Here is a 24,033-nt window from a genome sequence, read left to right as displayed (position 1 = left end):
GCGCGAGCTTTTTCAGTTGTTGAATAGCGCGATCGCGCACGATTCCGGATCGCTAATACGAATGCGCGATAATCAGATTTTGCTTGATGAATCAGGGGCAGTGTCCCAAAAATGGCAGGTAAAGTGCATTAAAAGGTCCGGGGAAATGAAAGTTTTAATTGATGTATAGGTTTTGAAGAAGAGACGAGGTTCTTTTGGGACCTGGAGCCGGCCAAGGGAGTGAAAGCGTGGGTTCTTTGGCCCAACCCAATCCTGACTGGGACATATGCACCTGCACTCAGGTGCAAAAAAAGAGGGGAATTTGATCAGAGAGGCTGAGGGAAGTGGTCAGCAAGAGGCTGAGAGAGAGCCAGGGTGGATTCTAGGCTGAGAGAGAGCCAAAGTGGATTCCAGACTGAGAGAGCCAAAGTGGACTGCAGGCTGAGAGAGCCAAGGGGTTCAAGGCTGAGAGAGAGCCAGAGGGTACCAGGCTGAGACAGAGCCAGAGGGTTCCAGGAAAGCCAATGGCCAAACAGTACTACAAAACTGTGAGTGGAACAGTACTGATATAGTGTATGTGTTAGTAAGCATCCCGTTACCATGAGCGATCTCCCTGTGCTATAAATAAATATATATACATATATACATACATACATATACACAGTCACAATGGGCCTGGTTAATTCAAGGTCTCCAAGGCTGGAAAGGATACACTTTCATCAGTAAAGCTGGATAATCCAGCAAACCTGGAATGGATCTGTTTCAGGATTCAAAACAAATGCTATCAAATAGCAAGTGGCTTTGAAGAAATCCATTCCAGGTTTGCTGGATCAACCAGCTTCACTGATGAAACTTTATCCTCTCTCACCTTGATTTTTCAAAAAGCAGTTAACAGAGTGCTGTTAAGTCTGGTCCCCACTATATCGATGATATAACAGTTACATTTCACTCCTCATAGACTAATGGCTGTTTGCAAAGAAAAATAGTAGCTATGCACTAAATGATCTAAAGCTCTATATTAAGATATGTTAATGTTCCAAAATAAAAATTTTTTTGGGTATATTTAAAAGAGCGCAAAACTCACATGGAGTAAACTAGACATGTGTACAGTTAATGAGACCTGCTAGAATTAACCTGGGGTATTAGAAACCAGTGATAATTTCTATGATCAAATGGCTTCAGCTTCCAAGTCTATCTTAAGGCATCTCACCTTAGTCCTGGATCTCATGAATGGAAACCCCACACTGCACTTGAGATAGTCTTCATCCAGCAATTCACAGGCAATGCCCTGCTCCTCCTATTAAAGGAAAATATAAAAAAATATCAGAACTTAGTGTCAGATTAGTGTCCCATCACAGTTAATGTGAAAAACAAAGGCTAAATACAAATTCAGTTGCATACTAACAAGCCATTATCTACTTTCTGAGTTTTTGATCATTTCTGCATATTTACACTGCACAGACTATATGGTGTATTAGTTTTAAGTCTCTGTATTTCTTTTAGGAGACACCAGACGTGGAAATATGCTCATTTGATTTTTGATGCACGAGCATAAAAAAAGTCCAGCACTCCATGTAAGATAGATCACTTAATACTGTGGTCCCACTGCTGCTGCTCTCCCACTGTTGAGAGCCATGGTATATGATGAGCAGAAATACAAATATTTTGTCAGGAAATTAGATTGCATATTTTAATAATTATTATTATAAATATTTGTGAAGTGAGAAATCATAAAATACACAATAGCAAACTTGTATGAGCATTGAATTCAACTCAACCAGGAAAACACTGTAACATTGTTATCATAGAGGCAAAAAAAGGAAACAACACATCATGTCCCCAACACATGCACACTGTTCAAACAATGATACATATAAAGATATATATTAAACAAAAGTGTGTTTGACCACCAAAGTCAAATTATCCTAACTATGGGAAGCGACATCCCATTACTAGATCCAATTTAATTGCCTAATTAAATGCATGTAAGACTTAAAAACGAAAGCATCTGCTTTCTGTACATTAAAGTGGATCTATTTTTGAGAATTACCATTTTAATGTAATTGTACCTGTTTATTTATTAAATAATTCACAGCCTTACCATTATTTAAGAGGGATTAGTCATTAGGTAATTTACTATTGATTTACTATTCTAAGGGTTTAAAAACTTGTTCTATACAAATGAAGCAACATTTACAAATTAAGTCAAAGGCAATTTATAAATTATAGAAAGTTGTGCAAATGGGGGCAAATAAATGTTCTTGAGTTTAATGAACGACCTTTTGAAGGGCAAACCTGTGTTAAACCTATGTAGATTGATGTCCTTTATTATGATTTCATTTTTGAGACTCAAGTTCGCAACTAACAGACACCAATATGGAGCGTATTTATGTTATACAGGGGTGGTGGAAACTGAATATGAAGGTAAATATGAATGGTAATTAATGTAAATATTGGCTTTCATCCCATAATCCCCTGCCAATGGGAAATACCTTGTTATGTGCCTTGGTAACTGACTGAAAGCCATTGTATACAATAAATAGAGTTCCCACTGGTCATGTATAACAAACATACGTCTTTCACTATTGGCTGGTATTTTTGGGCTGCAAAGACAATACTAAATAATAATGTGATGTGAAACTACATTAACCTTGTAAGCATTACAGTACATTTCATGCAGATTTTAGGCCTAAACTTCAAATTTCAGATCAGAATATATATTTTATGAAAGCCGAGAAAAATGTCAGTTGCAGATATTTATGTTGCAAAATATTTGTGAAACTGCACAGCAAACCTATATTTTTAGTAAAAAGAACATCAAATAAAATTTATACTCTATTAAAAATCACACGTGTACAAGATAAAGTTGTATTGAGTAAACAGATACCAAATATGTCAAATCTCAAAACGGTGTGTAAAATGGGTAAGAGACAAAAATGATACCTTTGTGGAAAGTTGTGGAGCCTAATTACATAACCCCAACCTTATGGTGTTGCTATAGGTGTCCATTCTTTGAAAATTATAAAGAAAAAGGCAATGAGAGCGTCAAACTGAAACAAGCCATCCCTACACAAGGGTCAGGTCCTTGGTGCAACTTTACCATCTCTACCCTGGAAATTTAACAACAATTTTCACATTCAACCATATAAGTCAATTAATACCCAGGCTAACTTCTTGACATTGGTTGGGATTATGTACCTAAAACAGGGTACTTCCACAACTTAAATCTCCCCCATCCTATTCATAGATGCTCAAAATCTGTCTTGACACATTCCATGGTAACTGTTGCTGAAGTATGTACCTGACACTCATTAGAATGTAAAAAGTGTCCTGGTTAAACAGTGAAACCTCTTTACTATAACAAAACAATTCCAGGTAAATGTTATTAACTGCAGCTAGCCTTCTTGTTTTTACACATTCCTTTTAAGAGATCTTGTTGAGTCACATACCATTAACTAGTTGCAAATTTCTGCTACAAATCCATATTACCCACTAATCTGTTAACATTCGTATAACGCATTATTGTATGTACTTAATTAAAAATGGGTCCAGTGCTTAAAATCGCTATGACCAATAAGTTTTTTCTATCACAAGTATTGTGTGGGAAATGTGTTAAATGAAATGTTATATAGTATGTGTTTCATTTGTTTATGAGGGTGTGCTAGATTTACTCTAGCTTTCATCTCACAGAATTAAACGGAAGGAGCCGCCTCCTGGGAGGAAGGAGATAACTTCTAGCAAAAATGCCCTCTACTTTCATCTGGTGTATAAAGAGCTATTATTTAGACAGCAATTACCAAGGCAGAATGATTTACAGATTTATGAGTTTTCCATTATTAGTTTGGAAAGAGAAATGACACTATCAAAACAACTATAATGTCCAACACTGGAAAGGATGTAAAGCCTCCAAAAATACTAGAAATAAGAGTGACTGTTGTTACCACCACCCAATACCCACCCACTATTAGTAGTCATAGGCTACGGTGTATAAGGGGCAGTTCATAGTGATGTGTTTAGTTCTTTTAAGTGGTTTCATTCTATTTTTACTGAACAATATCAGTAAAAACCTCACACTGAGAGATGCTAGCTAGCTGTTTATATTTTTTTCACATCACTCTAACATTTTAGTTAAAAAACATGGACTGAGTTTAGTACATTGCTAAGTACAAGCTAAATTATGTTCTGAAAAATACTGTTTGACAGAGCATGGCCATAAAATAAACAATTGGTAAATAAAAGAAGAATGGAAATATACAACAAGCTTAAAGTGTTTGGCATTGGCTAGTCTTATCTAAATATCTAATCAAACATCACACTTGCCCAGCAATTCTAAAATCCTGGGAGACTTATAAACTATTCTCTACAGAGTCTGCAGCCAATCTGGTGTACTGTGGCCGCTGAAAATCAAATTTATATAACATATTTTTTTAAGTACGGCAAACAGAAAAATTAGGATTTTTCTGAATCCTCTATTTACACAAAGAGGCTTTCAGAAGTTTGAAACAGTGTGCATTTTGTTTATTCATAATTACAGTTATATAAAAAATTATTCATTTTGCCAGTATGTTAACATACTACATGTAAGTCTTAGCACAAATAATGTTCACAGGTGGTTTATTTTCTAAAAAGTAAAATATGGTCTTGTTTATCATATGCATAAAATATGATTTATCTTCATACTGATGAGTAGGTATTATATACATGCTTGATGAAAGCTGCCAAACAATTGGTAAAATATACTAATGTTGCCAAAAAATGCTAGAACTAGCATTTCAATATTTTTTAACATTTAATTCAACTACACAATATAGCTACCATATATAAACAAAAAAGTATGACTATTTGCATGCTGATAGTGATTAGACTTTGCTGTCCATAAAACATAAATCCCTGGCTATTATAGACACATGGTAGAGGAGAAATACTGATCAAAAGACAACTTTAGATTATTACCACTAGTAGTGCTAATTAGTAGCACTAGTATATATCCATTTCTCTATTCTTAGTGCAGTGTATATGTTCTGTATTATTTATCTTTCTTGTGTAATCTCTATAAATTATCTTTAGACCAGGTTCAACTTGCTGTGAGAAATATCAGACATGGCACAAGTAATTTTTAGGGTGCAATAGGGAGCATAGATCTGGAAGAATGGTTTTTAAAGGAGCTTTAATAACAATGGTCACTAGCAGTTTCATATGAAATGCCTCAAGTCTATTGTTGTCTCCTGAGGCATGTCTCTAACAACTTCTAAACCCCTTTGAGTCCCTGACCAACCCATGTAGAATGTGTCTTAGACCATCCCTTGTAAATTGACTGCAGTCTCTGATCATCCCTTGTGGTATGCCTGCCATCCCTGACTTTCTGTAGTTCTGCATTCATGGATTTCAAGTGTTTCCCCTTGGTGATTTTAAGGGGCTGCTTTTCCCTCCCCCATATATGAAGTAAGATGACCACCTCTGCAGTAGCAATTGGCATAGAGGAGTTAATGAAGGTTCCACTAAATAAATTTGCTTTAACAGACCTCTGTGTATCATAAATTGAGTTTCAAAGGAAGGAAGAAGAAGAGTGGAAAGAGTTAAACAACTTGTGTAACCCACACAATGGACAAACAATATTACAATGTCATAATAAAAGACCAGAGCCTGGCTTTCTCCACTGCATTAACACATGGAATTTATTCCACAAGTCATATGGGGAATCATGCATGATATCATAGTATTGCCTCTCTTTTGTGCTTTCTTGTAAAAGATGTCATTTTATTGCAATGTTCTTTAGTCATAGTATCCCATTAGGAGCACATCCAAATAAATGTTTAAAAAAACACCCCCAGCATAGATTGCAGGGATTTCTCAATGCCAGAAATGCCTAATTTATGGGAAGAAGTTAATCCAGCAAAAGTACCTCAGATCCAAGGCACAGGCTTTAATATAAAAAAACTACTGACATTTATAATTGTGAAGCAACTCAGTATATAAACATAGCTAGCAGCAAAAAGCCTGAGTTACACAGCAACTATTATCTTAAACATGCTATTACTATTAATGGAAATGAATTACAGATGACCCATAATCAATTGCTAGCAGATAAAACATTGGGCCCTGATGGAGTAAACTGCGGAGTGGTATGTGACAATTAATCACACACAGTTGCAACTCTGTGTGGTCATTTACGATTAATTGCTGTTATTTGATGTTGTGAAACATACACCCTAGACAGTCTGTGCTATCAGTTACCAGTTGATCACTGGTCTTTCAAGGTGGTCATTTGTATCCAGCTACAGTCGTGGTGGAACTTTATGTATACATGGCCAGCAGTGGTAAGTGTTCCTTTGAAAAATACATGATGACTCCCAAGGCCCTTTGAGTGTTCCCTTTTTTATTTCTGGAGCCATACTTAAAGGATGTCAGCTCCTCCTTATACATTTGGCCTATTTCAAGCTGAACTAAATATAAAAAAAAAAATTGTGGTCAGGCAGGTTCTTTAATATACCTGCCTGATCACAATTTATTATTTACACTCACCTGTCCACGCTCCGTCACGGTTACCACCATTCTCCTCTTCCTGGTGTTGGATCCATCTTGATTGGTCAGGCTGGGGTGATGATCATTCAGAGGATGTCGGAATATCTGGCATATCCTGGCATCTTGCACTAAGGATGAGCATGCACAGCTCAGTGTATTTAGAAAAGAAGTTTGCATGCAGGCAGGTAAGTATGTTTTATTGCAGAAGCGAATTGTATCTCAAAATGTAGAAAATGTACTGCTTGGTCAATTAACCTTCCCCCAAAATTAGTCTCACTGTGGGTATGACTGTGTTACAGATGTTAACCTGTAGTTTGAGCAAAATGGACAGTTCACTGACATCTGTATAAAGCTGCAGAATAAATGTCCAAGCTCCAGCCTTTATCAATGAACATAATAAACAGTGACCACAATATTAAATCAAGAGCCTGGGGCACATGCTCTTTACCTCTTTGTAAAATGGCCTAGCAAACATATATATGGTAGCAAAATACAATATTTTTTCAAATAGCAAATGATCTTACAGTTTAATTTATTCTTGAAACTATAACATTTATTGTTCTACTGTAATATTTGTTAAAATATCTCCAACAGAGCTGAAAGCAAGCAAATTGCAGAAATGACGTTTTCTTTGGCTTCAGGCGTACCTTTTCCTGTCATATTCCATGATCTCATTACAAAGTATAACAGACACACCCTGCTTTCATGGAGCTCACTGATACTTGACACACTCATGCTTAAGTGCTGATTCTGACACTTTACTACAAATACAGCTATTTCTGGATTAGGAAGACCTCACTGACATAAAATACAAATTTATAGAACAGCATCAGTGAGAAACAATATATTAGTAAAGTGGGAAGATTTTTTTTTGTTCATTTTGCTATTACCAACCTCTCTACAGTACAAGAATTCATTCCAAGCAAAGCAGACTGACCCAGTGCTTCAAATAATGCATCCCTTCTTTCTCCCTCTAGACAGATCAACTACACCCAGACTTGTTAGGAGTCTGTTCTTTCACTTCCATAACACGTAGGACGTGCAGGTCAACCCATGACACAGGATATCCTATGTGTTGTCTAGACCACTAAACCCACTTAAACTTGTGCTTGAATGCCTAAAGGAACACTGCAGAGCTAATAGATCTATGTTTATTACATTGTTTGGAAAATAAGTTCTTGCACAAAAAAGTTACTGCATATTAACAGATGCACCAAAAACTGATCTGACTCGGATTTCAGTTTTTCACCCAGGTATAGAAGTACTATACTAGTCCACTCCTTTTTTAGTAAAGTGGCGACCCCTTTACAGTAGTTATCCAAGGTAGTAGGATAGATAGTTGCAAACACTCCCACTGCAGATTACTTGCTGCCTGTCTCATGTAAAAAGTCTAAAAAAGCAGCAAAAGATGAGAAGATTCTCCTAAACATTAATCAGGTTCAAACCTGTAATGGAAATTATAATTTAACTGGTATTAAATTAGGCAGAAAGAAAATAAGCTATATAGCACAGGATTCAGGAAGCAGACCCACCCTCCCATATGTAGGGAATATTTTGCAATCATGCTGTAAAATGTTACATGAGTTGGGCTTAGACAGACATAGCTGTAGTTTTTCCTGGATAACTATTAGCTCATTAATATTATGTGTTGAAGTGACATTTTTGTTTAAATCTGTCTACAATGGATACACATGTATCAATTTTCAGTGACATGTGAGCATCTACTACTGAAAAAAAACTTATCCAGTGAATAAAAGGTGTGGACAAGGGACAGTAAGTGGGCAGGAGGGGACTAGATGATAATGGATGTCTTCCACCCAGGAAATAAAACTCTATGACAAACTTACAGTGTGATCTATACACCTAGCAGTAGTACAACTAAAGAAATAAATAAAATGAATGGGATTTTTAAGTGTAGCACTTTTATATTACTTCCTTATTAGTATTAGCAGTTAACGCACTAGTGTTACTCTTTGTCTGAAATTCGCAAATTACAGATTCAATACTGCCTAACTAGATTTTTTTTTTTACAATACATTGGTCTAAACCAGGGGACAGCAAACTTGGCCTTTAGGCCTGATTTGGCTTAGCTGGTAGTTCGTTTCGGTCTAACGCCCCCTGGCCGATCCGGCCTAATGCCGGATCTGCCAGAGGGCCTTAGGAACTACCGGAGCCAGAGCCGCCGGAGCTCTGGTGCCGCCTTCTTGCTGTGGCTCCCCTATTTACCGCGGCAGGCCTGATATGTTTGCCGCCGCAGTAAATAGGGAATGTTACCTGAAGGTAAATCCCTCTCCTCCGCAATGCATACGGAGGAGAGGGATTTCACTTCAGGGGACGTTCCCTGGTGGGGGCGGAGCCATTATGGCGAGACTCAGAGTCCGGCCTAGTGTGTTCCCGCTCACCCCTGAAATGGCCATAAAAGTTTGCCGACCCCTGGTCTAAACCATCAAAAAAAAAAGAGAACTTGCACTTAAAAATTTGAATATGATACATTTGCTTTACATATAGTATTTTTATATTTTAAATTACTACTAATGTAGAAATTCCAGAAACTCAGAATATTTAAATGTTACATACATATTGTATATATAACAGAATTGTAGAAATAAAAATATACAAAATGATTCATTGTTATTAAATATTAAATGTATTTTACAATGCCTAATGGGTATCCAGGTTATGCATGTGCTTTCTGTCATGTTTGCTATGTTTGTATAGCGATAAAGTGCTTGATATAGCTATTTAACTATTGCTAAAAAAGGTTATTTTCACTACATCACTGTTATTATCACCCAAAGCATGTGCAGTCACACGGGAGTGCAAACAATGCTCATTCACAATCATTCTGTAAGAAATAACTTAGTACTTTGCATTTTGCAAACATTATGGTTATAAGGAGCTTGCCACTGTACTCTGTACAGTACAGTACTCTGTGTTCTGTACTTTAAGAATGTTTCTTGTTTGTAAATACAATAAGTGCATTGCTTCACATGTTTACCACTGTAAAATAAGCCAAATTGTGAATCATTGAATAGTGAGTGTTAAGTTAACTTTATTGTCTCCAAAATCTTCCAGAAAATCTCTTAAAGCTTCTTATACTCCAAAAAGCATACTTTTGATCTGTATTTTTGCATCCTGTGGACAACTTGTAAACGTTACTGTGATCTGCTAACTGGATAATTGTTTTTTTGTGTATGAGAAGGACCATATTTCTATGTTCTAGCTTTAGCTTTAGGGAGTATAACGTGTGCTCTTTGCTTACAGTCACTTGCAATTAATTGCTAAGAAACATGAAATATTATCAACAACAGAATGGCAACACACCAGCCTGAAGCCTAAAAAGGAAAAGACTCAGACACGGTTAACATTTCCAGTAAAAGGGAATGCTACGAGTTAGTGGGACAAAAGAAATGATGCTCTTAAGTCACAACTGCCTATAATACTGTTCATATTTCAACATTAAAAGAACTATGCATAATATATTTAACAATCTGTAGTTGTGGCTAATGACTTCACAACTTCTATACCCTACCCTACACTCCTACAACAAGATCCCACTCAAACTTACAAAAATATGTGTTGGTTATGTCAGCCCATGCATGCATTCTGGCTCTTTGGAGAAACCTTATTCATGATGGGGCAAGGTCATTATTCCAGGGGATGTCGCTTCTGCAATAATGTGACTTACCTGCCTGATTGCGCTAGGGAACTATAAAGCTGAGCTGCACTTCCCCTGTGTGTGCCGGAAATTAATGAACGACGAATGAATCAACATCATCTGGGCACAGCGAATCAAGGTCAGAGATCATAAGAAAAAAATGAAAGATGGCGGCACACTTTATTACACCTACAATTAAGTCCTATGGAAGGGTATTGCATAAACAGGTTTATAGTAGAATATGTCAGCATGCAATGACAGAATGATGTGGTTGAAATGAGACAGTTTGGCATGTAAGCCTGCAATAATATGCAGATATTGGGCCTGATTTATCAGAGCTCTACAAGACTGGCGAAGATAGACTATCATGGGAAAGCCTGAGTGATCCAGCAACCCTGTCTATTTTCTCCAGTCCTGGAAAGCTTTATTAAACCTGGGGTTTTCTGTGCAAGACTGCACATTTTAGCAAAGCACTTGAAGCAGAGTCTGTGTTTTAAAGAACATTTCAACAGTGGAGGCAATCATCTAATATTATTATTATTATTATTAACCTCCCAACCGTTAAGCCCGAACTTTTCCCATCTAAAAAAAGTTGCAATTTTCGTTAAGCCCGAACTTTTCTCACTGTATGAAAATACAGTGAGAAAAGTTCGGGTTTATGGATCACTTACCTGGTCCCGCTGCGATCGTCCATCCGTCGTGTTCCAGCGTCATCCTCCAGCGTCAGGTGTCCTCTCCGGGAAGGAGAAGCCGGCCGGCTTCTTCTCCCTCCGTTCTGTCCAGCGTCGATCGAAAAAAATAAAAAATACTCACCTTCTCCCTCCGCTCCTCCGGAGATGTCTTCTGTCTTCAGCCGGCGAGTGCAGTGACGATCACCGGGGTTTCCCAGTGACGTCGCTGCATGCGTCGGCGCAGGAGGGAGGCGGGGCGGGAAATTCAAAATTTTGTATTGAGTTCCTTTGCATTGAACTCAATACAAAAAAGCTGTATTGAGTCCAATACAAAGAAATCCTTATACAATATATATATATAATTGTATTATATAAATATTATATAAGCTACTGTACATTACAAACTTTTAAACTTTTTTTTAGTTTTTTTAAGATTTTTTTTTAAAGGTTTTTTTATGTTTTATAAAAAAAAAATTATTATTAAATTTATAAAATTTTGGACATATTCCGGTGAGTTAGGCTGTAATTCGGTGAATTAGAGCCTACAATCCAAAATAAATTTCCATGCAAAAAATGTTACACTTTTTGCATGGAAGTTTGGAAAGATTTAGAATACCCGGCATTCGCGTACGCGTCCCTCGGCGATTCCTGATGATGTCCGTGCGTGGGCCCGTCGATGGGGTTCGTAGCGGGAAATTCAAATATTTTGTATTGGATTCAATACGAAGTTCTGTATCCAATTCAATACAAAATAATACAAAATATATATATGTGGTTTTGTCTATAGGTATGTGACGTTGGACGGTTGGACACTAGGGAGGTGTTTTAGAAAAATATATTATTTTTCAGTATACCGAATTATCGCATTTTCAGTATTTTTCATTTATTTATGTATTCTTGTTTAAGCTGATTTTTGTGTATTTTAATTTTATTAAAAGTATTTTTTTTTTTTACATGATTGTGTGTTTCAAACATTTTTTATATTCATGATATCTACTAGACCCCTATTCGGACATATTTCTGTAAGTTACAGGTCTACAATTTAAAAAAAAAAAATTCATTAAAACCTGTAACGCTTTTGGTACAGAAATCTAGACCTCAGTGTAACGCCCAGGTGGTTAATAAACAGGATTTATAAAGCACCAACATATTATGCAGCGCTGTACATTAAATAGCAGTTCAAATGACAGACTAATACAGACAGAGATACAGGAGGAGAGGACCCTGCCCCAAAGAGCTTACAATCTAGTAGGTGGGGGAATTTACACACAATAGGATAAGACAAATGTAGTGGTGGGAAGTAGTGATGGTTTCAAAATATAAAAAATAGGTGTTCAAACACTTTCAAGCATATTTAAAAGGTACCTTTTAATTTTTCTCCATTTTACCGGCAGTGGATGTGCAGTATACATGGCACAATATTCTATAAACTGAATGACCGCAACATGCTTTAAATGTCCATTAATGAGAAAAAGTATATATTTCAGTGTCCTATTACAAATGAAAAATAATCTAAGAATGTATGTTTATTATGCATGTTTTATAAGCTATCCTGCCCAATGATTAGGTGATAATTGATCTCAATGCAAACTGGAGCCATACTTGTCACAATAATATTCACACATGGCCAACTGCAAATTGCACATGTACATCTGCGAAATTTAAAAAGAAAAACATAACTACATATTTTATGCACTAGCACTACACATTCTTTCTGTTAGCTGTAATACTTCTATACAGTACATACCAAGGAGGCCCTGAATGAAGAAAGGGTAAATGTGATATAATGAAAGCCTAGACAGTTGTGTCCAAAACTAACATGGTGTCTGCAGCTCTTGTTGACCTTTGCATGCAGACACACATTTTAATCAGAACATTTATTTGTGTTTGTAAAGGGAAACATGAGTCTTTTTAAAGGTGTTACTGTGAGAGATCAGAAACACATATAAAACTAGACATACAAATTATCTCTAATCTGGCACTGCTGGTTAACATACTTTTGCAATACATTTTTATAGAATAGAGGTAATAATGATTTAACTACAATCCATAGTCTCTAAAACATAAAACTGTTTATTCTCAAAAAACATGGCCATTTATTTAGCCACTAAGCTTGATGATGAAAAGAGAATGTGGGTGAACAATGCTGTTTATTGGTGATTGGAGCAGATAGGGAAGTGGCAGTATATTGTATGGTGGGCCTGTCATCGCCTGCTGGCAGGATTCACTGAGCCCTACACTATACCCTATGACTAGGGCCATGGCAGCTGGCTGTATTTGCTGAGCTGTACACTGTACCTGGTAATGAGGTTGATTCCTAACCCTTGGGTTAAGTTTGGGGGTTAGACTCCCTGGTGTATAAAGGTTTAACCGTCTGATAAGGATATTTAAGTAGAATTCAAGTATAATTAAGTCAAATTTGGAAAGTTCTATTACTTGGTTCTACCAAACCTCTACTTAAAAGTGGTCAAGTTACACAGAATTTATTGACCATACATATTTATAAATTACTATATTTTTCACAGGCAAAAGGTCGGTCCAGGTTGCATACAAACAATAGGTCAAGAACAGGCAAGGTCAGGAACAGTAAATCAGACGAAAACACACTTCAGCACAGATTAGCCCAGCTATACACTACAACAGGCAATAGTGATGTGGAGCAGAGAGGCTATAAAGTCCCAGCAGCCAATAGCAGTGCAGGACTGAGTCAAGAGCTTATCAGCCTCTAGAATCCCCTTCAGCTGTGCGCAGCCTAACAATAGATGCTGGGGATGCCATAAATACATCAGGCTGCACGAGTAAAGGGAAGCAGGGGCTGCTGCTATCTTAGCTCTCCTGGCTGCTGTAAATGACATTGCTAGACAGAACAAACGGTGTTTTATACTGCGATGGTGCACAGAACGGGGTTGCCGGACAGATGAGTATCTTCTAACAAAAGGTAGATTGGACCCACACAAAAACAACATAATGAAAAGACCTGTGATCTCAAATAGGCTAGAGAAATTAAATAAATAGCCTTATCTTATAAAAAGGCTCCAATGAAAATGTATTTTTGATTGGATACTAAAAAAAGCTGCATGTTGCGTATTAACTGCTGTCCTACCAAATTACCATATCCAACTACATTCTGATAACTTCCTAAAAAATTAAAATAAGTGTTAAAAGATCAGTTCACCATGGAAAGATATTTAGTATAGATGGAGACTAATAATGTGGAATCAGTCCCTGGCACCAATTATATGCCTTGGACACTCCATCAGCAAAATCTCTGAACCAAAATTCCTAACTCCCGTTTACCTGGAATATGGGTGTTCCGGTCCTTGGTTGCATGTTTCTTTACTTCCTGTTACTATATAAATAGTGTTGTTAATTACACAATTAAACGGGTTAGAAAGAAAAGGAAAAAGTTGGAGGTATGGTAAAGGTAATCAAGAAGGCAGGAATTTGTCAGCATTGGGCAAAACTTTCCACTCAATATTTTTTTATGTTGATGAAGATTTATGTCATGGCAGCCTGGAAAAGTGATATGGTTTTTGAATAAGATATGTGTTATGATAGATGTGGGGACTTGACTCAAGTATGGAATGTAAGCTAGCAAATGTGGTTGATGTGCTGTGTTTGTGGTAGCAGTAAGAAAATGAGACCAGGGGGTTTGCTACTATGTCGATGAAATATGTAATTTGTACATCAATCATCATGAATCAGTGACTTTGACAGTTATGAAAAAGAACTTTCCATTCAAGTTGCCATTTGAAATGTGGCTGGTATACCTTTTTTCTGCTCTTGGGCCATTACAGGTTTTTGCACCAGTGCCCTTAAAGCCTAGAGTCATTCAAAGACCTTTATCTTTAGTTAGAGCTTGGTCTAAAATGTATATATTGCCTGAGACTTTGGAGTGGAAAGGATGCATGGAGGGATTTTGGGGGAAGAAAATGGGGGATGGAGAATATGTTATTTTGCCTAATATATACACAATATCCTACACTAGTAGTAATTTTCATATTAGTCACAGCAAGAGTTCTTACACAAAAAGCCTGATTTATTGAAGATCTCCAAGGCTGGAGAGGATACACTTTCATCAGTGAACCTGGGTGATCCAGCAAACCTGGAATGAATTTCTCAAACATATTTTGCTATTTTTAAGCAAATGTTTTAAACCCTGGACCAGATCCATTCTAGGTTTGCTGGATCATCCAGGTACCCACATATCATTAACATAATAGTGATACATCTATGTACTCTGTAAAGCAATGCAAAATTAATCAGTTAATAGTCAGTTAGTTAGGTTGAAAAAAGACATCAAGTTCAACCACTAGGGAAATAAACATATTACAGATAAAAAAGACATCGTTGATCTAAAGTAAGGCAAAAAAAACCCTCGTTCAATTTGCTCAACATGGATCAACAGTCACTGTTTTCTATACTTTAAAACTTTAATACTCAGTTATATTCTTTGCGTCAAGAAAATCATCCAGCTTTTTCTTATAGTAATCTATAGAATTTGCTAAAAATACTTCCTGAGGGAGCCGATTACACATTTTCACAGACCTTACAGTGAAGAATCCCTTCCTTATCCAGAGATTAAAGTTCTTTTCCTCCAGACGCATTGTATAAAAAAAATCCCAAAAATACCTGAAGATGTTAGATGTGGAGTATGAATATACACAAAGCAGCTGATTTCAACTAACTTGTAAATCCATTCAGATTAAGACCACATTTTTTCCTGATTTCCTATGGCTATTGACAAGATCCAGGATACTTTTAACATAATAATGAGTTACAGTGGACACATGGATTTACCTGTAAGTAAAGTGATTGGTTTGACTGCATATTTCAGGATAAATATTATCATTTCAGCCTAATTTGTTTTATCATGTATTACCTACAGTGATGTTACTCACTGGAGGTTGACTCCCTGGTTTAGTTTGGGCAAATACTAAAAACTGACTCTGTGTCAGAGCCAATAAAAAGGATAAATGGTCAATTGACAAAACATTTAGTTCTTTTTCATGAAGTCTTTAAGACACCTTTGCTCTATAGAGGTACTGTTATCATCACTGGGGTTTGGTAGAACAGACTTAAAACCAATGCGTGGTACAGTGCATCAAAATAAGGTTTAACTGATAAAACAGCTTGAGAAAAAATTCAAATTATTACTATGCAGCCAATCATTTACCAAGTGATGCTTGCTAGAAAAGTAATATCTGGAGCAGTTTAAGAGTAGTCTGGTAAAGCCATTATCCACAGATGTAGAGGGATTAAACTGCCCAAGCCTGTAACTTTTTAAAAAGAAATCCCCTCAACTAAACCCATGCAATTATGCTACATCCCTACTATATGGGACAAGCGCTATAGTTCCAACATATTATCAACCTGCTAGGTGAATGTGTAGGTAAGAAAACCCACAATTTAAAAATGTGCTCTTCTCTCAGCTTTAAATTCATATGAATAACGATCATTCAGAACATACTGTATGTTTGATAGCTTTTCTAGAAAGAAAAGTGCTGTACAATATTATATAAAAAAGAATAGCAATATTAACATCCAAACAGCTTCTTACCTCTTGCCACATTTTAATAAAGTACAGCTCCCTCGAAAAATTGAAGAAGACATTAGTGTCATAAGCATCATCGCCTTTATTGGAGATGGTGATATTGAGGGAAATGTTCTTCACAGCTCCCAATGCCAAATACTCAGTTTTTGAGTCAAAGCTGTAACAAATAAAGAAAAATTGTTACATTCTATTTACAGCACATTTTCTGCTATGGTATAAGTAAATGTAACAAAACATCTCAAAGCACCCTGGAAACCACTAAATCATCTTATAGTATGAGAAAAGCCCTGTATTAGACTGGAATGCTTTTGGTGTTGATTTTCCTTCAGATACAATTTATACTAAAAGTGCACAGGGGCTCAAAAACCTGATGACAGCTTTAGTGTATCTACATGCAGATTTTTTTTTTAAAAAAACAGCAGTTTTCTGTCAGTGCTACAGATCAAAGACAATCAGCACGGTTGGCTCAGTGGTTAGCGCTCTCGCCTTGGCAGCACTAGGTCACAGTTTCGTATCCCAGACAGGACTTTATCTGAACGGAGTTTGTATCTCCCTGTGTCTGGGTGGTTTCCTCCCACATCCCAAAAAAACATGCGGCTGAGGTTAATAAGCTTTCTCTCAAAAATTGTCCTTAGACTATCTTAATGACATTAGATTGTGGGCCCCTTTGAGGAACAGTTAGTGATATGACAATGGACTTTAAAAAGTGCTTCATAATATGTCTACACTATATAAATTCTGGCTAATATTAATAATCTGTTTGTTTGTTTGATAATGTGGCCCCCAACTATATTGAGTTGCAGGATACAATTATTTTACAGTACTTTCCCGTACTGCATGAACTATCAATATTTGGAATGTATAAATTGTTATTTTTTTGTATACCACCTATATTACTTTTTTAATGTTGTTTTATTTTAAAAATTTTGCAGTTTAATATATAAACATTTTACATTTTACTAAAACACAGGATCGCATTGTAACTTTCCTCTACACAATCTAGGTTTCCATTTATCTACATTGTCATAGGCCAGGTTTCATTTTTATGTATCTCCAGCCTATCTTGTATATCCTTGACTTGCCTCAGTCATCATTGTTTGCACCTTGTTTCCGCCCTTCCTGTGGTTATTTATTAATGTGTGTCAATTTGCCCTTTGCAAGGACATACTTGTCTAATTATTCCTGACCAGCTTCCATGTGTTCCGGTCCTGGTATGTCTCACATGTCTAAAAATGTAGTTTGAATCAGTCTAGGGAAAATATTCAGGTTATCCTACCATGGGTTTGGCAAATTAGGTTGAATAAAAAATCAGTGCCATAGCAAATTGATATACAGAATCTATATTATATATTAAAATAAATGTATAAGCAGAACAATGAACCAATGGCCACCAGGGATAAAAGGGTCAATAGGGTTTTTTTTTTTTAAGCCAGCCCTTTCATTACACTGACCCCTGCTGACACTTGGCTTGGCATGTGAGTATTCTTTCCTAAAGTATCCTTGGATAAGTAATGTAGATATGCCCATGGGCTTTAAGACAATCTACCCCCAGTTTGCCGATCTCACGTGTGTACAATAGCACATCAAAAGGGGCTGCAGTGTATCAGCAGAGGGACAGCTGTGGAAATATGTGACACTGAAAAAGTGACAGCTGAATTCTAAATTCAATATGGTGGTATGGAAGAAAAAAAATCTGCAAAGACATCTAAAACAAGGAAGACAGCACTGGAACTTATAGACTGCAAGATATTTGTTTTTTTAATATGCAGCAGGAACAGTATATGGACCTGCTGATTTTTTTATAACCAGGTGGAAGGTCCTCCTAAATAATCACACACAACTGGTATTATAGCTACTCATACATTCCTGCAGAGGGGCCAGGTGTTAGCCCCCTGCAGGTTCTGGATCAACATAAAAATGCTGAAATAAAATACTTATGCCTGAGAATGCAATGACATTTATGAGGACTGGGAGGTTTTAATACATCACAAAACACTCAGCCAATGTGAATGGGAAATAAACTATACAGTACAGTATATGAAGATAGAAAGATATGTGAATGTGACAATACACCAGTTTTCATGACTGGTTGATTATTAGGTATAGGTAACAATTATACCGAATTTCAGGTTAAAAAGAGTGCCTGAAAAAGGACATATGGAAGTAATCAATCCATTCAATGAGAAAGAAAGGACACTGCTGGGGAGCAAGCTGATATTTCTTCATCTTTCAGAACTAAGATTAAGCTAGCTGTTATGTATAGCTCATGCTACAAATACATAGCATGCCAGCCAACTTCAGCATCTGCTATAAATCTTCCATACTAACTGTAAAGTCATAAAGTGGTCCCTGCAGAATGTAAAAGCATCCCTTCTAAAATGAATTTCACTGAGCACACAGTCTGTATAATACCAGGTACATAAAAACTTATTTGTAGCCTAATAGCTTTAAGTGAATGAGCCAAAATGTACTGCAACTTTATGATAAATCCTCAGATTGTATAAACTATAACACAGGAATTTGTTTCTGTTGTACCCAGTATAGTCTCCTTACACTAGCAAAAACTAGTTTTTATTTCTTGAGTCATTTACAAGACAGAACATTAAAATGTATCTGATTAGTTGCCATATCCCAAGTGAAAGATTCTTTTTCATTTCCTGTATGCTGTCACTGGAACAGGAAGTAAGAAAACATTTCTTAAATGGTAATACAAAAAGGAATAAATAAACATTTTATTTTTGTGCATTTTGCATTCAACACAGCATGCTGGTAATACTCTAAACTCACTCTTTAATTCATTAGAACTTTTTATTTTTGATACTAGAACTTTTATTTTGATATTACTGTACAATGCACTCACTGAAAAAGAACTGCAAATGATAAAACATGTTTGCACAGAATTTAATGGTCAGATTTCATCAGATGTCATCAAGGTTTGTTCCATTGTTTTCCTTTTAAAAATATATTTTTTACTTATTTTTCGTGTTTTAAAACATTTATTTAGTGTAGACTTGGAGTACACATACTCCTTTTCAGTGAGAGATCTGCTGTTATCTACATGCTATAGATCACCACTGCAGTATTAGAAGGCAAAACCCAGAGCTACCAAAGCTCATCATAAATTTCAATAGCATCAGGGATGACATCACTGGGATTCCTCAAATAACTACAAAGTGTGGACTCAGCACTATTTCATACATCTAAGTATCCTTTGGTTCTTTCTCTATCATTGCTCAAAGTTGGTTGATGCTGAGTGCTTTATTGCTCACAAACACTATAGTTTCTTACAAAATAATGTGATACAGAGATGAATTACATGTAAATACAATAGTGACAATGCTATATTTTTAATTACTTTTTGCTTTTAATTAGGTTTGATACAATCAGATCCTGATATGAACAGTCAGTGGCAATACATTTACTCCCTTACTAGGTTTTGCTGGTATATATATATAATACATCCACTTGACTGTTACTCATTATACATACACACATGTATAAAAGCATGAACATCCAATGGAAATTTTTAAAATAATGATATAAAATATATATAAATTATATAATTAAATAAGGAAAGTCCCATGAGCTGGTATTACACCAGTAGCAGAAATAGTAAGAGTTTTGAATTGACCACTACTCCATGAAAATATTTGCAATTACAATATGTTTGTGCTACTTTCTTTGAGCACCCCTTTATAAATCGCCTACATTTTGTATTTGGCTCTCAAATCATGGCTTTGACTGGGACTGCCCATATCCCTTTATTTCTTCATTTTCAGCTGTTCCATGGTTGATTTACTAGTGTGTAGATGCATGAACTTTGGCACAAGTTGTTGCAAGGGTTACTTGAATATTTTGGGGTTAGTAACTAAGTTTGGGGCTTAGTAACTCCTTTTTTCCATACAGTGGAATCAATTATTCAAATATTTGCTATTCCATGTTTGTAGATTATTTTAATCATTGTGTGTTTTTGTTTCTTCATAATGTGATGGATAAAAGGGTATTTTTTCTGATTGTTTAAGAAATACAAATCCTTTGGCAGGTAAAACAACTCCTACAAATGTGTATTTCATCTGTGCATTTAATTATTTGCTTTGATTTCAACTTTAGGCACAGTATGACTGTGCATACCCTGAACTGGATATTTTATGTCAGGATGTTTCAGCAGCTACAAAAACTTTGTCCTGCAATTATGCTAAATTCCTTTGGAGCTCCTTTAAAATATTACTTGCTAAGAATTTGTCTGTAAAAAGCAGGTAACCAAAACTGTATTTTTAATTTTTTTAACAGGACATGGTGGTGGAAAGTTATTTGTAAATTTTGCACTGGAAGGTAAAAAGTAATGATGTTTTACTGAGTCGCACAAAAATGGCGTGTGTATGTATATGTGTGTGTGTGTTAAAGCCTGGGCTGTGTAGTCAGTACATAAAACTTTGAACTCAACAGTTTATAGTTCCTCTGACTCTGATTCCAACTCTGACTAACTTTATTTTTATTGTACTAATTTTGTTTTTTCTATATTAATTGAAAGCATACAACATACAAGAAATTTCATGACTGCCAATGAGTGATTGGTATTTAGTTCCCTTTTCAGAAATGTTACTGCTGTATGAAATCAGTAGCTGTTTTTTGCAGAACACATTTCTGCTGGTGCTTATGTAGGCAGTTTAGGAAGACACCCAGCAATCCCACAATCCAGACAATGCAGAAACTAAACCACATTCATTTTATTTTATTTGCTTTTATATTAGTAACTAATCTGTTACATTTCTGTAAGTGTTGGTTTGTGGTACAATGCACATTTAAGATTCCATTAGGGGGCACTCTTTAACTTTCCAAGCTCCTACATTAATTTGCATGGGCAAGCAATGTGTTATAACTGACATTCCCTTGCAGAAAGATGCTATTTAATTAGCTCAATGGATTGTTTGGCAACTTGTTTTATCGTACATCTTAGCATAGAATTTTTTAAAATAAGCAGTATATCTCAATAAACACAACTGCAACCAGAACAACAACTACAAAACAACGTGAATTTAAATGACAGTTAACTAAAAAAAAAATAGAGATGTCTGTAGTGTAGACAAAATCCATTCTCTGCTTTTAAGTGTAAAACTCACTATTGCTCCATAACTATGATAGTCATCATTACTGACCAATCATGACGTGCAGAAGGCACAGAGAAGGGCACAGACGTTTTTTAAATATCAGAGCTGCCCATATTTTAAGGTGTTCAAAAAGAAAACTTAGGACACTGCTCGTTGTCAATTTAGACAACTAGCAGTGCCTTAAGATTTCTCTCAATTAAACTTTATGCGCTGCTGAGATTTACTTTCATGTTCTGCTTTCAAATTACAAAGGTCAGCTCATAAAATAATATAGAAATAGTAATATATTCTACTAGCCATAAGTACACATAAAAAAACAAAAACAAAGAATCCCTGAAACTGACACTTTTTTAGTAACCATAAATGCTTGTAGTATCCTTTAATGATCACTGAACAAGACGGCACTTACCTTGAAAGCAGTAGTTGACCTTTTAGATGTAAATCAGCAGGACAGTCATCAGAGCGACAATTTCTTTCAAAGAAAGTCTGGAAGGAATAAAAAATACTACAATATTACCGAATAAAAAGTACCATTACACAGAAGGTCCAACAATTGCTCACCAGAAGTAATAAAATTCAGTAAAAATGTTAAAGTAAGTGCTGATCAGACTCAGAATGCAACATTCCCACTCTTGTGTGTGTGACTTTGAAGTTTGATTTTAATGTGATCACTATCTCAGGGAACAGTGATCAATGTTAGCAGGCATTTCTACCAAACTCAATTTATTCTAAGTAAAATGCAACTCAGACTCAGAGATTACAATGTGTGAAAAGCAAGTTCTTTACGAATAGATAACAGATCCATCAAAAATATAAGAGACATTTCAAAATAATAAAACAAAATTCAAAATGATAAAAAAAAACTGACATAGATGATTGCATTAGCATTTAGTGAGAACAGTATGGATCATTTAGCTTTTTGGAAACTGCACTCTGTTTCAGCTGATATTCATCATGTACTGCCAGGATATTGACACCTGGTGTTATTTTGCTGTGGATGTCATTATTTTGGTTATTCCAAATGAGTGTGTAGTTTAATATTAGGTAAAAAGCTATAAAAGTTAACCTTATCCAATGTTTAGTGGATATTGGAGCATGATTTTTATAAATAATTTGCATTGTGTTAGTAAGGTATGAAAGCCATTGCAATGGTTTAGAGAAGTATCTGCTGTTTGTTGTTTTGTTACCTGGCTAGAGGATGGGTCAATGTGGCCTAAACATCTGAAAAAATGTCTGTCCCTCTGTGGAATGTAAACAATCGGAAGGGGAAAGTGCGGGGTGAGGTATTGCAGAAGTAGACAGTAGAAGTATACACTTTTGACATGTTAAGGACTACATGGAAGTGGAGTGGTGTCTTGTGATAATAAACGTATTGTGTGTTACTAATAAGAGAATCTTTCTCCTGTTTTATAATCTTTGAGAATATCACACTGCATATTAAAGCAAAACTCTTATGGTATTGCACACTTTAAGATGAGTGGTGGGAAGATGATCTTATTCCATGGCCAGATAATGGATTATCTGGGGCAGGGAATACGCACTTAATTTTCAGTATGTTCAAATTCTTCTCCCAATAACAACTCTCACCTAAAAATATGTTAGGCACCTGCTTCATTAATGGCAATAGCACTTGTGAGATCACCCATAGCAACGGGGTGTCAGGATGGTCCAAACATGAGACAGCAGGCTTCAGTTAAAATTCAGACAGGAAGCAGTGAAAGAGTGACCCCAGGAAAATTAACAACTAAAGAACAAAAAGGTGCTCTATTTTGCTCTAAATCTGAAGACAATACTGCAAAAGGTGATATTTTATCTTTTTGATTATATATAGTGTGGTGCACTAAAAGAGACTACCTACAATTCTATGGGGTCACATCACTCCTAACTGCACAAGAAAAGTCTGTGTTATGGTATTTAAACAAATATTCTTGCTTTCCAACATCATTTCTTGAATGACATAATACCAACCCGAATCTTTAACAAATCTGAACAAATACATAGATGCGGTACTAATAATGCTCTGTCCTTCTGATGAAGCCTATTGGTAAAACGCGTTAAGGACTGTAAAAGGTATTGTGTATCATTACAAATTATGTGATTACTGAATTGTCATTATTTGCATTTTGCAAGCATTTATCGTTTTGTGATAAGTTTTTTTATAATATTGTATAATAAATTGCAACTAATTGTTTTTTAACATATACCGTGTTGTTAGTGTTGATATTTGGCACCATTAACCTCCCAACCGCTAACCCCGTACTTTTTCGTGCAAAAATTTTTTGCAACTTTCGATAACCCCGTACTTTTTCGCCTATATTAAAATCCCACTTACCTGGTCCCGCTGTGCTCATCCAGCGTCGGGTCCGTGTTCCAGCTGCCGGCCGGCTTCTTACCTGGTCCCGCGATCCCACGTCCTTCTCGTTCCAGCGCCGGGTGCTCTCTGAAACAAGAAGCCGGCCGGCGGAGAAAAAAACAGCCGGCCGGCTTCTTGTGCGTGCGTGCGCGATGACGTCGGCGCGTGTGCGGGAAATTCAAATTGAA

The 24,033-nt window shown here is 36.1% G+C and overlaps 1 protein-coding gene across 1 annotated transcript in view; it reads right to left on the bottom strand.

Annotated features, from left to right (window-relative positions):
• ITGA9 (integrin subunit alpha 9) overlaps positions 1-24,033 on the bottom strand; it is a 196,102-nt gene that overhangs the window by 44,947 nt on the left and 127,122 nt on the right. Inside the window, exons 17-19 of the mRNA XM_072412135.1 lie at positions 21,902-21,978; positions 16,391-16,541; positions 1,190-1,276 (exon numbers count right to left, since the gene is read on the bottom strand). Of these exons, the coding sequence (XP_072268236.1) occupies positions 1,190-1,276; positions 16,391-16,541; positions 21,902-21,978 (315 nt within the window). The remainder of the gene's footprint in view (positions 1-1,189; positions 1,277-16,390; positions 16,542-21,901; positions 21,979-24,033) is intronic.

The sequence above is a fragment of the Pyxicephalus adspersus genome, chromosome 5, assembly GCF_032062135.1.
Source record: "Pyxicephalus adspersus chromosome 5, UCB_Pads_2.0, whole genome shotgun sequence".
NCBI classification, from domain to species: Eukaryota; Metazoa; Chordata; class Amphibia; order Anura; family Pyxicephalidae; genus Pyxicephalus; species Pyxicephalus adspersus.
The sequence above is the reverse complement of the archived record's forward strand: the minus strand, read 5'-3'. Positions and strand labels throughout refer to the sequence as shown.